Below are 13,322 nucleotides of genomic sequence, written 5' to 3'. Positions count from 1 at the left end.
CAGTTTGCTTCTTTAAAATTTTACAAATATATTCCAAAGTACATAATTAAATACCTTCTTCCAAGGGTCTAGGAACATAAAGAAAATGAGACTACACCATTGACAAGATGCAATTTGTATTAGTCTATTTAAGCTACTGAACCTGTGGTTAAATGATACCCAAAGCTGGGTTTTAGCTCTACCAACTAAACATATAAAAGGACTGGGAAGTGATGTGCATCTCATACCTTTCGTCTTAAAGGAGAAGTTACAGTAAGTGCAGTGGTAAGGGCGGACATCAGTATGGGTTCGTATGTGTTTCTTTAACATGCTAGGTTTCTTACAACGTATTCCACATTCTTCACAAATGTACTTTCCTCTTCCTCTGCCTCGGACATATACATACTCTTCATTTGACTTATATCTAATTTAAAAAAAAAAAAAAGAGAGATTAAATTGGAGATTTAATAGCGGGGATTGGACACTATGTCTTTGAGAAAATATTGATTAAAATTCAACCTAAAAAAAAAAACACGACATAACTTTTATATTCAAACAATAAAAACTGTATGCATGTGTAACAGAATATTCTAGCTTTTCAAATCAACATTGAATATTCTAATTGCTAATTCTAATGAATCTTATTCGATGCTATTTTTAAGAATATCTCCGTTTCTACATTTAATTGGTTTAAGAGTTTTCTTTATTGCTAAATTAAATAATACAACTATCAGTACTGAAATATTTCTGAGCTTCACTGCAGCTAAAATCAGCATAAACAATTTGCTTTTTTCCTAAAACAAAATATACAAAAACATCAAATAGGCAAAGAAGTCATCTCTCTCAAAAGAGATTTTCCAAGTTATTCTTTACACTCAGTTGGTGTGAAACTCAAGGTTTTACTCTGAAAACGTAGTTCTTATTCTTAGTTGCCTCCAGGGCCCTACAACGTTTCCTAAATCAGCATTATTTTCTCCATCAAAATGGAATTCAACATAATGCTAACAGATATTTTGCTACGTTGTTGTTTTTGTTAGGTGCCGTCCAGCCAATTCTGAGTCATAGCAACCCTACAGGATGGAGCAGAACTGCTCCGTGGGGTTTTCTATGCTGTAATCTTTACCGAAGCAGATACCAGGTCTTTGTCCCATGGAACCGCTGGGTAGGTTCCAACCGCCAACCTTTCAGTTAGCAGCCGAGCACCTTATCCGTTGTGCCAGCAGGGCTCCTTATTTTGCCATGAAAATTCTGTTAATAAGCCAAGAAACCTCACAACCTTTATATAAAATTGGCATTGATAAGTCTTCATTTACACAAAAGCAAATGTACATTTAAAAAGTATGTTTAAATGTACATTTAAGAAGTAAAATTTGTACTTGCCCTCCATCAAATATTTTAATTCTTCTTGGTTCACTTTTGATTAAGGAATTTTCTTTATCTTGCTCACTGTTAATTTCAGAGGCATCTTTATTGCTGAATTCACCTACTGTGGACTTTTGATTACCTAATGCTTTCTGAAAGGAAAAAAAAAAAAAAGAGAGAAACTACTTTAATAAATCTGAAAACACAAACATGCTAATGTTTTGCTGGAAATTAAACCAAGGCAGAGTGCCTGGAATACAATCAGTAATTAAATGCATTACAGAGAAGTAACAGGTTTAACAATCATTTGCTTTATCTTCTTTCTTCCTCCCATATATCTATCTAAAGCAAACTGATAAAATTCTATGCTATTTTAAAATCCACCATACTCCATGGCCTCCCCCAAATAAAGGCTTTAAAATGTCCCCTCTTGATATTCCATACAGTGTATTAGGAACTTCTTAAATCAACTAAGTACTCTTCCTTACATCTAATTAATCACTCACATTGCTGTTTCTTACAGAGTTTATTCAATAGAAAAAAGTTAGCTACCCTTTTGGTAAAATAACGTTTCAAACTCCTGAGAAACCTGACTAAATCTCCTTCGACTGAAGTGCACTGTAAAGTTTAATCAGAAGTCCCATTTCCCACTATTTTATCCTTCTCCCTCCTACTTCATTTTAAACCATAATTATCGTTCCCCTCTATGTCTTCTCAAAAATAAAAAAAAACAAAGCCAGTTGCTGTTGACTCCAACTCATTGGAAACCCCATGTGTGCCAGAGTAGAACCGTGCTCCATAGGGTTTTCAAGGCTGTGACTTTTCAGAAGCAGATCACCAGGCCTGTCTTCTGAGACTCCTCTAGGTGGACCTGAACCTCCAACCTTTCGGTTACTAGTTAAGCACTTAACCATTTACACCCCCCAGGGGCTCCCATCCTCTCAAGCTTTTCCTATATGGAAAAGCTCTCATATACTCATAACTCCGAGATTCAGGTCAAGTCAAAACCTGACTTCTGACCTGATAATTAAATCTTTGGAAAAAGGGTAATGAATATCACCATGATAAATAAAAAGTGCTTTCTCCACAGAAAAGAGTATAAACCACCTTACGGTTACATACAATCACACAGTTTACAATGCATTTTCTCATTCGTCATTCCTTTTAATTCTCACAAGTGGATTACACTGCAATGAGGAAAGACACTCCCAGGGTTAGTTACTTGCCAAAAGGCAAATGTTAACAGCAAAGGTTCAAACTCAAGTCCTCTGTTGAGTCCAACACAAAACTTTCTTGATCAAGGGCTTCTTCTATACAAAGCTCCTTTAAAAATGGAAAGTCCATTGCCAAGTAGATAGCTACCTTATTCAAGAGACTTAACATAGTAAGTGATGAGACAGTATGTGCTGTATAGGGTAAGGGACTACATGGTCTAGAGAAAGGGCTCCCGGGAGCTCCAGTCCTTACAAAGACAGGAACAAAGAAAAGTTGGTTGGCCCATGTTCCTCACAAAGGTGACTTGTAGAAGTAATTACACTGATGCCTATGGGGGGAAAAAATACAATCTTTTCTTTTCCTGGCATATAGATCAGTCCTGCCTACATTTTGGAAGACATGCACGAACCTTCCCATGACTTTATCCCTTTAACAACAACCCTCTTTCTCACCTTTTTTTCCAATATTAAATTTCTATCTTTTGTTCATTTTCTTACTACCCAATTTTCCTGGTAATTTCCTGTTATCTGGCTTCTAGTCACCAAAGTTATTAGCGAGTTAAATGCCTAAATCATTACCATTTCCTTGGTTTTTATATGCTTGACCACTCTATGGCATTATATGTTATTGATGACTTATTTCTCTCAGAACCATTTTTCTTTTAGCATCTATTTTTTTTTTTTTTTCCATTTGAATCATAGATAGTTATGTTAACAGTTGGGGTAGGGGTAAAAGTCAACCCCGTACCCAAACCTCCATACCCACTTACCTACAGACTCAAGTCTCCAGAGATATTAACCTGTTGCCATTGAGTCTATTCTGATTCCTGGCGACCCCATGTGTGTCAGAGTAGAACTGTGCTCCACAGGGTTTTCAATGGCTGATGTTTTCGAAGTAGATCGCCAGGCCTTTCTTCTGAGGTGGCACTGGGTAGACTCGAACCTCCAACCTTTCAGTCAGCAGCTGAGCATGTTAACCATTTTCACCACCCAGGGGTTCCTCAGTGTTCCTGGAGCAGCTCAGCCCAGAGACGCCGGTTAGTCCTCACCTTTACTTGACCTCTCCTTTCTTGACTTCCACAATACCACTCTCTCCTGCTTCTCCTCCTTTCTCTATGAACAATCTCTTTCAGTTTTCTAGGCAGATTTTCTCCATCCCTTCAACTTTTTAAATATTTGTGGTCCCCTAGGATTGTTTCTAGGCCCCTTTCTCTTCTGCTCCTTCCCACTGTCCATGAGAAACCTCAGGAATTACACTTACGCACTGAAGAATCTTTAAACTTTCCACCTGGGCTTCCTCCTGAGAACCACATCTAGCTATGCATTTCCAGACATTTCGACCAAAGCACATGGTGCTTTTAAAGAACTACTTTTCATAGGCACTTCAGGAATATGCATGAAACTTAGTTAAAAATACTCATAAAATACTCATGATCAAGATCCGTCTTTCAAGATTCTGACTTAGTAGATTGAATTCTTGGCATTAACAAAAATAAGGTCCACAAATGGTTTGGATGCCCCGCTTCACTGTGGAAGTATCAATGGCTCTCCACCACCAAGCATATGCTTTAGTCTTTACCTACTTGCCAACTTCAAAGTATATTACTGCTCCAAATGTTAACATTCTCTAGCCATACGGGACTCTTTAGTTCTTTTAACAAACCAAGTTCTTTCTCACTTGCACGCCATTCAACAGACTTAAAGTTTCTCATGTTTGTTTGCCTGAAAAATCCCTATTTTTTTTTAAGACTCAGCTGAAGGACCACGTCCTTTAGAATGTATTCCCTTATCCATATTTCCACAACCTATCAGCAGTGTTAGAGACTTACTTATTTTAGAAGTTGTACTTAAACTTCTACTGTAATACTGATAGTATGATATTTTCTTACTGAAAGGTATATATATGTTTATGAGCCTGTATCACATGCTTGTGAACCTGTAGAAGTCAAGGACTTCATCTGCAATTCCAAATACAATACCCAGAAACCAACGTGATATCCTTAGGTACTTTATTTTTAATTGCTTAAATGATCTCCCCCATTTTTTAGGCGAACAACTGTAATGAAGCTGACTTCACAAACTACACAAAATTAAAGTTTCACAACCTTAAACTACTTTATAAGCCTTGCACAAATCAACTTAGTTATCAAGTATATACAGAAAAAAAAAAACAAAAAAAACCCACTGCCATCTAATCAATTCCAATTCATAGTGACCCTATAGGACACAGCAGAACTGTCCTATCAGGTTTGCCAGGAGAAGCTGGTGGATTCGAACTGCTGACCTTTTGGTTAGCAGCTGAGCTCTTAACCACTATGCCACCAGGGTTCCATGAAGTAGATGAGTTGACTACTTTGTGAACCTTCCCATTAGTACTAAGATGACTCTCAGAGCTATCTTGGAAGAGAGCTGGGATCAGCGTGGGAAGGGAGTGATTGGGTCAGGCGATGATCAAGGATGAGAGTGTCCTCACGAAACGAAGATGAGGGACTCTCCACTCATATTCTGAAATGATATATACCAGTCCGTGAACATTCACACCTCTCTTTCCATGCATTATCAGGGCAAAGCATAAACTTAACCTCCTCTCATTTACCAGTAACAACAAAAACTTAGCATAAGAGAAACAGCAAAGTAAAATCATGATTACCTGTACCATTAAAGACTTAAATATTCAGCTCAGGAAAAAAGAAAAAGTACTCAAGGCAAGCTATCAATTCCGAAGCATTTCAAAATAGAATCACTGAAAGGACTCTAGGTAATCCTCCACAGTGCAGCTCCTGGGGTAAACATAACATCCTTTCTCTCAAATAACTACACACACCAGCACAACTAAAACACGTATTTCCAATAAAATATTCTAAAGGTATCGAGACATGTTAGAACTAATTTGCACAAACTATATCTGAAGGTAGATTATATTTTTAGTACCTTGCTTAAGTTGCTCTTCCACTTGCTTGAGTAGACCAATAGATCTAATTTGGAATGCGTAGCTACTGCTTGACAATATAGTGACTTTCCGGTCTTCTGTTTTGAATTAAGGAGAGAAAGAGCAACTTTTGTAGGTAAACCAAGTGGATTTGGATTACCAGAGCTTACTGTCCAATCAGTATATGCCGAAGTTTTCTGGTCATTCTGAGGCAAGTGCAATGACTTCTGCCTTAGTAGATAACACCATGTATAGTTGGTTGTGGTCTTCAGACTGGGAAAGGACCGCTGCTGTGTGTCTCCTGCCTTAAACACTGAATGAGTGCTGACTGATTTAATTTCTTGGATGTTGTCACCTTGACTCTTAACCATTGGTGGAGACTTCCTTTCTTGGTTATTGTCTATACTTTTCAAAAGAGAAATGTGAGTATTTTCTGAAGGGACAGGCGAGCTTCTAACTGTGAGAGTTAGTGATGTGGAGGGCCTGATTTCAAATTCTTGCAATTCATTTACAGGTTCTATGATTCCAGACTCAGGGTGGCCTGATGAAGAATTATCAGTTGGTAAAACATCAGTCAAATTAATAGCCTTTCGGCTGATTTCAGGTTGGGAGAAAACATCCTGTTGCAGTATCACGCCTTCAATGGGCTCTGTAGTACAAACTTGCCTCACTAAGATGGGTTTCTTCTGTTTATTAACTTCATTAGCTCTTGAACTCAGTGGTTCCAATGGCCCAATATCTGTCGTGCAAACAGCTCCATTTTCATCTTTAGCCCGCTTCTGGTGTTTTTCCATGGCAATGTCCAAACTGTTTGCTGGGGAAAGCATCCTTTTACTCGAAGCTGAAGATTCTTGTTGGGGGGAAAGTCTACCAACAGACATTTTCTGAGTTATAGGCAAGGATTCTGACAAAGAAGACTTTTGGCACAGCTCCGAAAAAACATTTTCACAGATGAGTTCCCTTTCTGGGTTTGGCAAAGCATTCTGGTAATCTTTTTGCAATTCTGGCACAGAATTTTGTTCTTCGCTGATTGGCACTATAGTAGTGTTAGCCTGGGAAACTGGTTGATTTGATAGATCCTGAGTCACTAGAATTTGTGGCAGAGATGTGACTGTAGGGAAACAGTAGGCTGGGATGTTATTCTGCAGACGCACGGGCACCAGGAACGATGATGACGCCTTGTGTACCTCACTGTCGAGTGGCCCAAGCTTTGGTGGTGGCAGAACACATGAATCGGACACCTTATCTACCAGTTTGGTTGGTAATGCTAATGAAGCTATGCAATGGTCTCCACCACCTGGATCTGAAAGAACTTGATTTGGCAAAGAACACGTAGGATTAGAAGAGTAAGACTGGCTTGAGGTTAAAACCTGAAGCTGCAGCTGGTACTTGGGAGCGAAGCAATCCTCGCTTTTGGAAGGTGCACACAAGGCAGGACTTGCGTCTGGTTTGTCAGCCTGTGTAGCCACTTTCAGAGACATGTGTGTATTTTGGTAGTTAGAAGATGCATGGATTTGATTTAACGCATTGAGACCAAAAAGCTGTTGAACAGGAAATAAGTTAGTTGAGTTGGACTTTGAAGTTTCTGTTTGCAGGTCCTTAACTTGGGCCTGGGGATGCACGGCATTTGCAGGAAACTCAACTAACGATGTATTAGTGATCTGAGGTCTCTGAAATGGCACGGGGTTCCTGGCTGGAGAAGCAACAGTCTGGAATGACGATGGGGTCACAGGAAGTACATGACTATCTGGAGCTATATTTAAAGATATCTGCCGTATCAACGGCCCTCTTCTTCTCTCTAAGAGGGGCACGTGCCCGGTAACCCCCATGCCGGAGGGGGATGCTGGAGGCTGCACATCAACCAGTGGTATCGCCTGGGGTGCAGTTATGCTTCCACAGTCGAACGACTTGCTTCTGAAGTCAGAGACCTCCATCGATGTCTGCATGCAGTTAATCTGTTCTGACACAGCCCGTCTCATTTCTCGGTGAGCTCCGGGAACATGAAGCATATTTGAGCCAGCCGGAATCATCAGAAACTCTGCTTTGTTTAGAAAATCAATTTTGGGGGAAGACTCAGTTTTAGAAATGTCCTCTATGTCTAGTGAAGCTGAGAAACTTGAGGCATGTGATAAACTACTCTCTCTACTTAGACTCCTGGACAGAGTGGAATCAAAACTTGACTCTGTGGAGGAATGCTCAATCTCGGCCAGCCTAAGCCTTTTCTTTTTTGGTGGCAGTTTCTCTGTCGGCAATTTTGACAACGTTTCACTACGTTGAGGCCAACTGAACTTTTCTGATTTTTCTTGATCGTGGCCTTGGGCTTCAGAGTCCCGATCTGGCTCTTCAGTGACCAGAATTTCTGGGACTTGGATGTTGTGCTGTCGCATGAGTCTTGAGGGCTGTCCTAACACATTTCTTTCACTTGAAATCTTTCTTGAACTTTCTAAAATCTCTCCTCTAAGAGTGTCTGATAACGCAGGCTGATGAGGATGAGAGACATTCCGAGAAGGGTGGCCTTCCTCTTGAAAACTCCCCACTGCTTTCAGAGACCCAGCCTTCACTGTCCTACTCAGCTCCTGGAAGGAAATGGGAGAACCTTTTTCAAAAGACTCAAGCTTGTCAAATGAATTGGGTCTGCTCAGTGAATTTGTATGCTGTATGACAGAGATTCCAGCTCCATGCCTTTTCAACTCTATCTTTTCCTGGGCAGCTGAACTTATCTGTTGCTCCACAATGGTAGCCAGCTTTGGATCTATGGTCTGGTCGGTGCCCCTGGCAACAAGCTGAATTTGTGAGCTTTGCAACTGCATGTTTTTCTGCTGGTGGTCACTTGCTATGGCAGTATTACATTTGGACATAATGGAAGCAGAGCCCAGAGTATTCTGAAGCTGAAGACCTTCCGAGCTTTTTGGAGAAGCTCCACTTTCATTTTGCTGAAGCTCATCGTCATCACCAACACTTTTCATTTTCCGCCTTTTTCTTATCTGGGGTGTCTGTTCCCAGACACCCGTGGAAGCAGCTACTCTGTAGTGCAGAATCTGAGGCTGTGTACTGCTGGGCACAGGGCTGTGTTCTGGCTCTCTTATAGCTACTTTTGTTTTGGGCCCGTGTAACTCTGAGCAGTAAAATTTTTTATGGTTTTCAAAATTCTCCAGTTTTCTATACCTGTTTCTACAGGTTTCACACTCAAACATTGTCCCTCGCCCCTGATGAGATTTCTTCTTCTCTAAATTTGATCCCTGTGCCAGTGACTTGTTCCTTGCTGACACGGTTTCACTAGAGGCATTACATCCTTGATAGCTTTCATCCATGGACTGCCCAGTACCAAGAGGAACGTGATTTTCATTTGTTGAAGAGTCTTCTATCGCTGCTTGTCTGACAAGTGTACGGGGATGTCCACTTTGGGGCATGGAAATGTTGGGTCCTGATACAAAGACATCATCATAGAAAGAGCCAATTTTGTCATCAAATGACTGACTTCCTCTTAGTGGATGAGGGGGAGGTATTATATTTGCAGGTACTGCTGAATAACCTGTGGTGGGCATAGAATTACTTCTAGTAATAGGTAAACAGTCAAGGGAAGGTACAGACAGAAGGAAAACTTGTTTTGATTTCTCAGTCGGGGTGAAAGGGGACTTTGGTATATCTGAACTTGAGCTTGTTCTCCGTCCCACTGGCTTTAAATCAAACTGGAAAGAATCTTTAAATATGTATGATTTGGGGGAATCGATACTTCCTCGTCTTGAGAGAGATGTTCTCCGTGGCTTTACACTATCCAGTTGCTTATCATCAACCAGGGCTTCATTGTCTGAGATAAGCTTTGATATCCGTTCTTCAAGGGTTTTTGTTGCCAAAGGTGGGCGCATCTGACCTGGTAAAACCAATGCTTTCTCACCTGTTGGTAAAGCAGAAGGAGCTAATGTACTGATACGAGATGGAGAGGGTCCATTATTCTTATTTGGCTCTTGTTCAGTGGTGGGTACTGTTCTGGCAAAGGGAGTTGGTGGACTCACTGTTTGATCGGCACTTTCAGAACGGGAGAAGTAACCAGAATCTGTACTTCCTAAACTTCGCGGACTCAGGAGAAGTTTTCCTTGTTGCTCTTGGGAGTAATCAGTAGCCTGCTGCCTTTGTAGCTGGGCATGTCCTGTTCCTACATGAGGCTCTTGTTTCCCTTCTGAGTGACTCATGTCTCTCTTCTGAGGGGACTTCTCATCTATCTCCAGAGAGGACACGCCTGCTGAATTTGACAGTACCTTTGTCACAGGGAGGTCACTCTGCTTCTGTGCACTGGGAAGTTCAAGCATGGGCTCTGTCAACTTTGGACTGTCAGTTCTTAAAGAGGACACATTGACAGGGTGGATCACAACTTTTGGTAGCTCGGTCACAGTATGTGATTCGGAAGAGTCCTCCTGTCGTGAAAAGTCACCTGCCCCATGATCTGGATTGCTTGGAATGGAACTGGACTTTGATGAGGCTTCAGAATTGGATACCATTTTCATTATTTGGACAGACTGCAGTTCCATGGGGCCTGGGTCATTGTGTCTTTCATCAGCAGTGCCTTCATCATCACTCTCACCACTGTCTTCTATGTCCGACTGGATGCTAAGTGCTTTGGGAGACTCGTGTGATACGAACAAACCACCCGAATCTGGCTGTAAGACGAGCCCCAGTTTGATAGTGTGTGCGTGGGATTTTTTGTGCTTATACAGATTACTTTTAGTCTTAAATGAAAATCCACAAGTCACACAGGGATAGGGTCGCTCCCCTGTGTGGGAGCGGATGTGCTTTAAAAGCACGCTAGGCTTTGCGCAAGCTCTACTGCAATACTCACAAATATATTTTCCTTGCTTTTTTGGCTTCTGATCTTTCAGAAGAAGATTGCACATTTGTTCTGCACTGTGATTAACAACAGGGGCAACGGGGGTTGAATCATAAACTGGCATGGAGGGGGTCTGTGTGGAATTTGTCAGACTTGTTGACATAGGTGGGGTGGAATCCATTTGCTGGTTTTGAGAGATAACCTGAGTTCTAGTGGAAGGTGAAGTCAGACCTATCGATGATGGTACTGCTATATTATAAACTTGTTCAAGTTTGGCGTTCTCTTGAGTTTGGAGATTCGTCAGGGCTCTTGTGAAACCTGGACACCCTGGAAGCTGTTGACTGGGTTGGGTAGATGGAGAAGCAAAGTGTTCGTGTGGGTCATACGTATGGGAAACTGACTGCGCTGCCGTTTGCTCGTTCTTCTGAGCGGCAGGCGCATGCACCACATATGAGGTACAAGGAGAGGACTGTGATTCAGCGACAAACTCTTGTGAAGTCTGACTGGGGGCATCCATTGGACTGTTTTTTAATTTAGTAGGTGAGTGTACAGTTTTATTTGGTCTCAGTTTTTCTACCTTAATTGCACAAGATGAGCCCTTTTGTGATAAGGTGCTCAGTTCTGGCTCCATTGCTTTCAATAAGACATCAAATGCAGTATTTGTATAGGAGGAGGAAGGAGTACTACAGTTAGAAGACATACATTCGCCATTGTCAGTCCTGGTTTTACTTGACAAAGAACTAGAGTCACATTTTCCACCTAGGAAGTTTGACTTGGTGGGAGCGGCGCCTTCTGATCTCCATCTGCGCAGTTCAGATGGATGTTGCACAAACAGGGGCTTCTTTGGGGAGAGGGGTTCTTCAGATTTAGAGGTGTCAGCAATTATTCCAGGTGCTTCTCCATTTTGTTTAGTAAATTGCTTCCCATTTTTTATAGGAATATGGTTCTGTTTCTTGTGAGACTCGGAAGCATCCTGAAGAACACTGAAAGATGATTCTTCTATGTTTTGTTTATGTTTTGCCTGAAGAGGATTTCTCAGTGGGGATTTTGGTATTTTTTTCAGTTGATTCTCAGTTACGATCTTTTTCCGTTTCACACCTTTAAGTGATTCTGAAGCTCCTTTAATACCAGCCTCTAAGATGTCTGTTAATACAGAAAAAAAAAGAAAGAAAATTTATTGGCAAAACTGCATACACACCAAATACAGTGTTTTAAAAATTCAGATTATTACCGTGAGGGTATTACAACAATTGAAGAAGGCAGTTTAAGGAAAGTCTATTTTAATAAAACTGCGTTCTAACATTCTGGCAATCTTAAGAAAGTTGCTAATCAAAATCTATGGACACAACCACGTAAAAAACCTCACACTGAGCATTTCTAGAATGTTCTCTCCCTCTCTTGACCCCTATGCCACCGCGGTCCTGAACTAAGCTCTTCTAAAGCTCAACTATGCTCCCCCTTTCATTCTCATAGCCAAGGACTCTGTCTACACAGTAGTGTGAGAAGCCTGGCCTACAAAGAAGGAAATGAAACTTCTAATGCTAGGCATTTGATTGTCTTACCACATTAAGTATCTTATAAAGCAATTTCTTGGCAAATTTCTAATTAAGCCTCTAAAATATGCAGTGCTGATATTCTTAAGAGAAAAGGGCTACCATAATTCTTACAGTACATATACCTAATGATTATATTAGTCTGTAGAACTATGAAGTATTACTAACATAGCAATTCTACCGGTGAACAGAAAAATACGAAAGTACAATGACCCACTTATTTGTCTCTTCACCAACAAAACTAAAAAGTCATAATACCATAATGTCCCTTGCTTAAAAAGAAATGACCATTTTAACTGAATAAAATATTCAAGGGTTTGTTTCTTTGTCATTAGTGACAGACAAGATAGGTAGATAGATAGGTAGGCAGGTACGTAGACCAGTAGATGGATTAAATTAGACAGACAGATAGATGATAGATATAACTTATTACAGAGCTAAGAGATAACACACCTCCATTCCTGGTTGTGTTGGTAATAAATTAACATTTTAATGGCATCAGTCCCCCACAATTCTATCAACTATTATACTTTTGAATAATAATTACCTGTCATAATTTTTTTTTTTTTTAGTCATAATTTGGTTTGTTTTCTTTCATTGGGTCCTTGGGCATATAAACAAAAATTATTCAAGTTTATATCACTTACCTGGAAACTAGAAAAGCCAAACACTTTAATTTCCTATCATTTTCAAATAGCTCTTGGAATGTATGTATCTGAAATTCATATTAGACCAAAATGTCTATACCATAATAACTATTTTGCATTTATTGAAGATAAAAATTCACACAACAGAAAAAAACATTCTAGTCATCTTGTGACATCAGTTTGTGTTATATTAGTTTAACAACAACCACACACACAAAAAAATACTAATCCCACTAAAAAATATTTACCCACCATAATCAGAAAAGCAAAAAAAAAACAAAAACAAAAAAACAAAAAACTGGTCTCATGACTAAAATATTTGAATAAATAACAAAAATATGGATTAGCATTGTTGATACTTTTACAAAATGATACTGAGCGAATCTTTATTCTTCTGCAATCCACTCATTTACAAAAGAATGTCTGCCCACGGCTTCCCCTCTTCAAGAGGAATGTAATAAAGTCAATGATGATTTTTATCTGCTCATTAACTCCACCAGGCAAATGGGCAAAATGAAAAATGATAATCACTACCCAGGGTGAGTAGTTTCCCCACCCACTTCCAAAAAAAGCTCGGAGGTGTCTTGTAATGAAAGCAAAAGCCATTTGGGCTGTTAAAGTAAACACAAAGATGAGAAACCACTTGGAGGAGCAGCAGTTGTAAATGGCTGGGAGTCAGACCAGAAACACTAGAGAGTACACACACACACACACACACACACACACACACACACACCAGACCCACCCAGGACCTACTAAACCAGAGTACACACACACACACCAGACCCACCCAGGACCTACTAAACCAGAGTCTTG

General features: G+C 40.3%; 1 protein-coding gene across 6 annotated transcripts in view; it reads right to left on the bottom strand.

Annotated features, from left to right (window-relative positions):
• The window catches only part of HIVEP1 (HIVEP zinc finger 1), a 179,780-nt gene that overhangs the window by 50,423 nt on the left and 116,035 nt on the right, over nucleotides 1–13,322 (bottom strand). For all 6 annotated transcript variants that reach the window (XM_064280710.1, XM_064280734.1, XM_064280715.1 and 3 more), the window contains 3 exons: nucleotides 5,487–11,449; nucleotides 1,360–1,493; nucleotides 228–403 (listed from right to left, as the gene is read on the bottom strand). In XM_064280710.1, the coding sequence (XP_064136780.1) occupies nucleotides 228–403; nucleotides 1,360–1,493; nucleotides 5,487–11,449 (6,273 nt within the window). The remainder of the gene's footprint in view (nucleotides 1–227; nucleotides 404–1,359; nucleotides 1,494–5,486; nucleotides 11,450–13,322) is intronic.

This window comes from Loxodonta africana, chromosome 1 (assembly GCF_030014295.1).
Source record: "Loxodonta africana isolate mLoxAfr1 chromosome 1, mLoxAfr1.hap2, whole genome shotgun sequence".
Classification (NCBI taxonomy): domain Eukaryota; kingdom Metazoa; phylum Chordata; class Mammalia; order Proboscidea; family Elephantidae; genus Loxodonta; species Loxodonta africana.
Note: the sequence above shows the minus strand (reverse complement) of the source record. Positions and strands in the feature narration are given on the sequence as shown.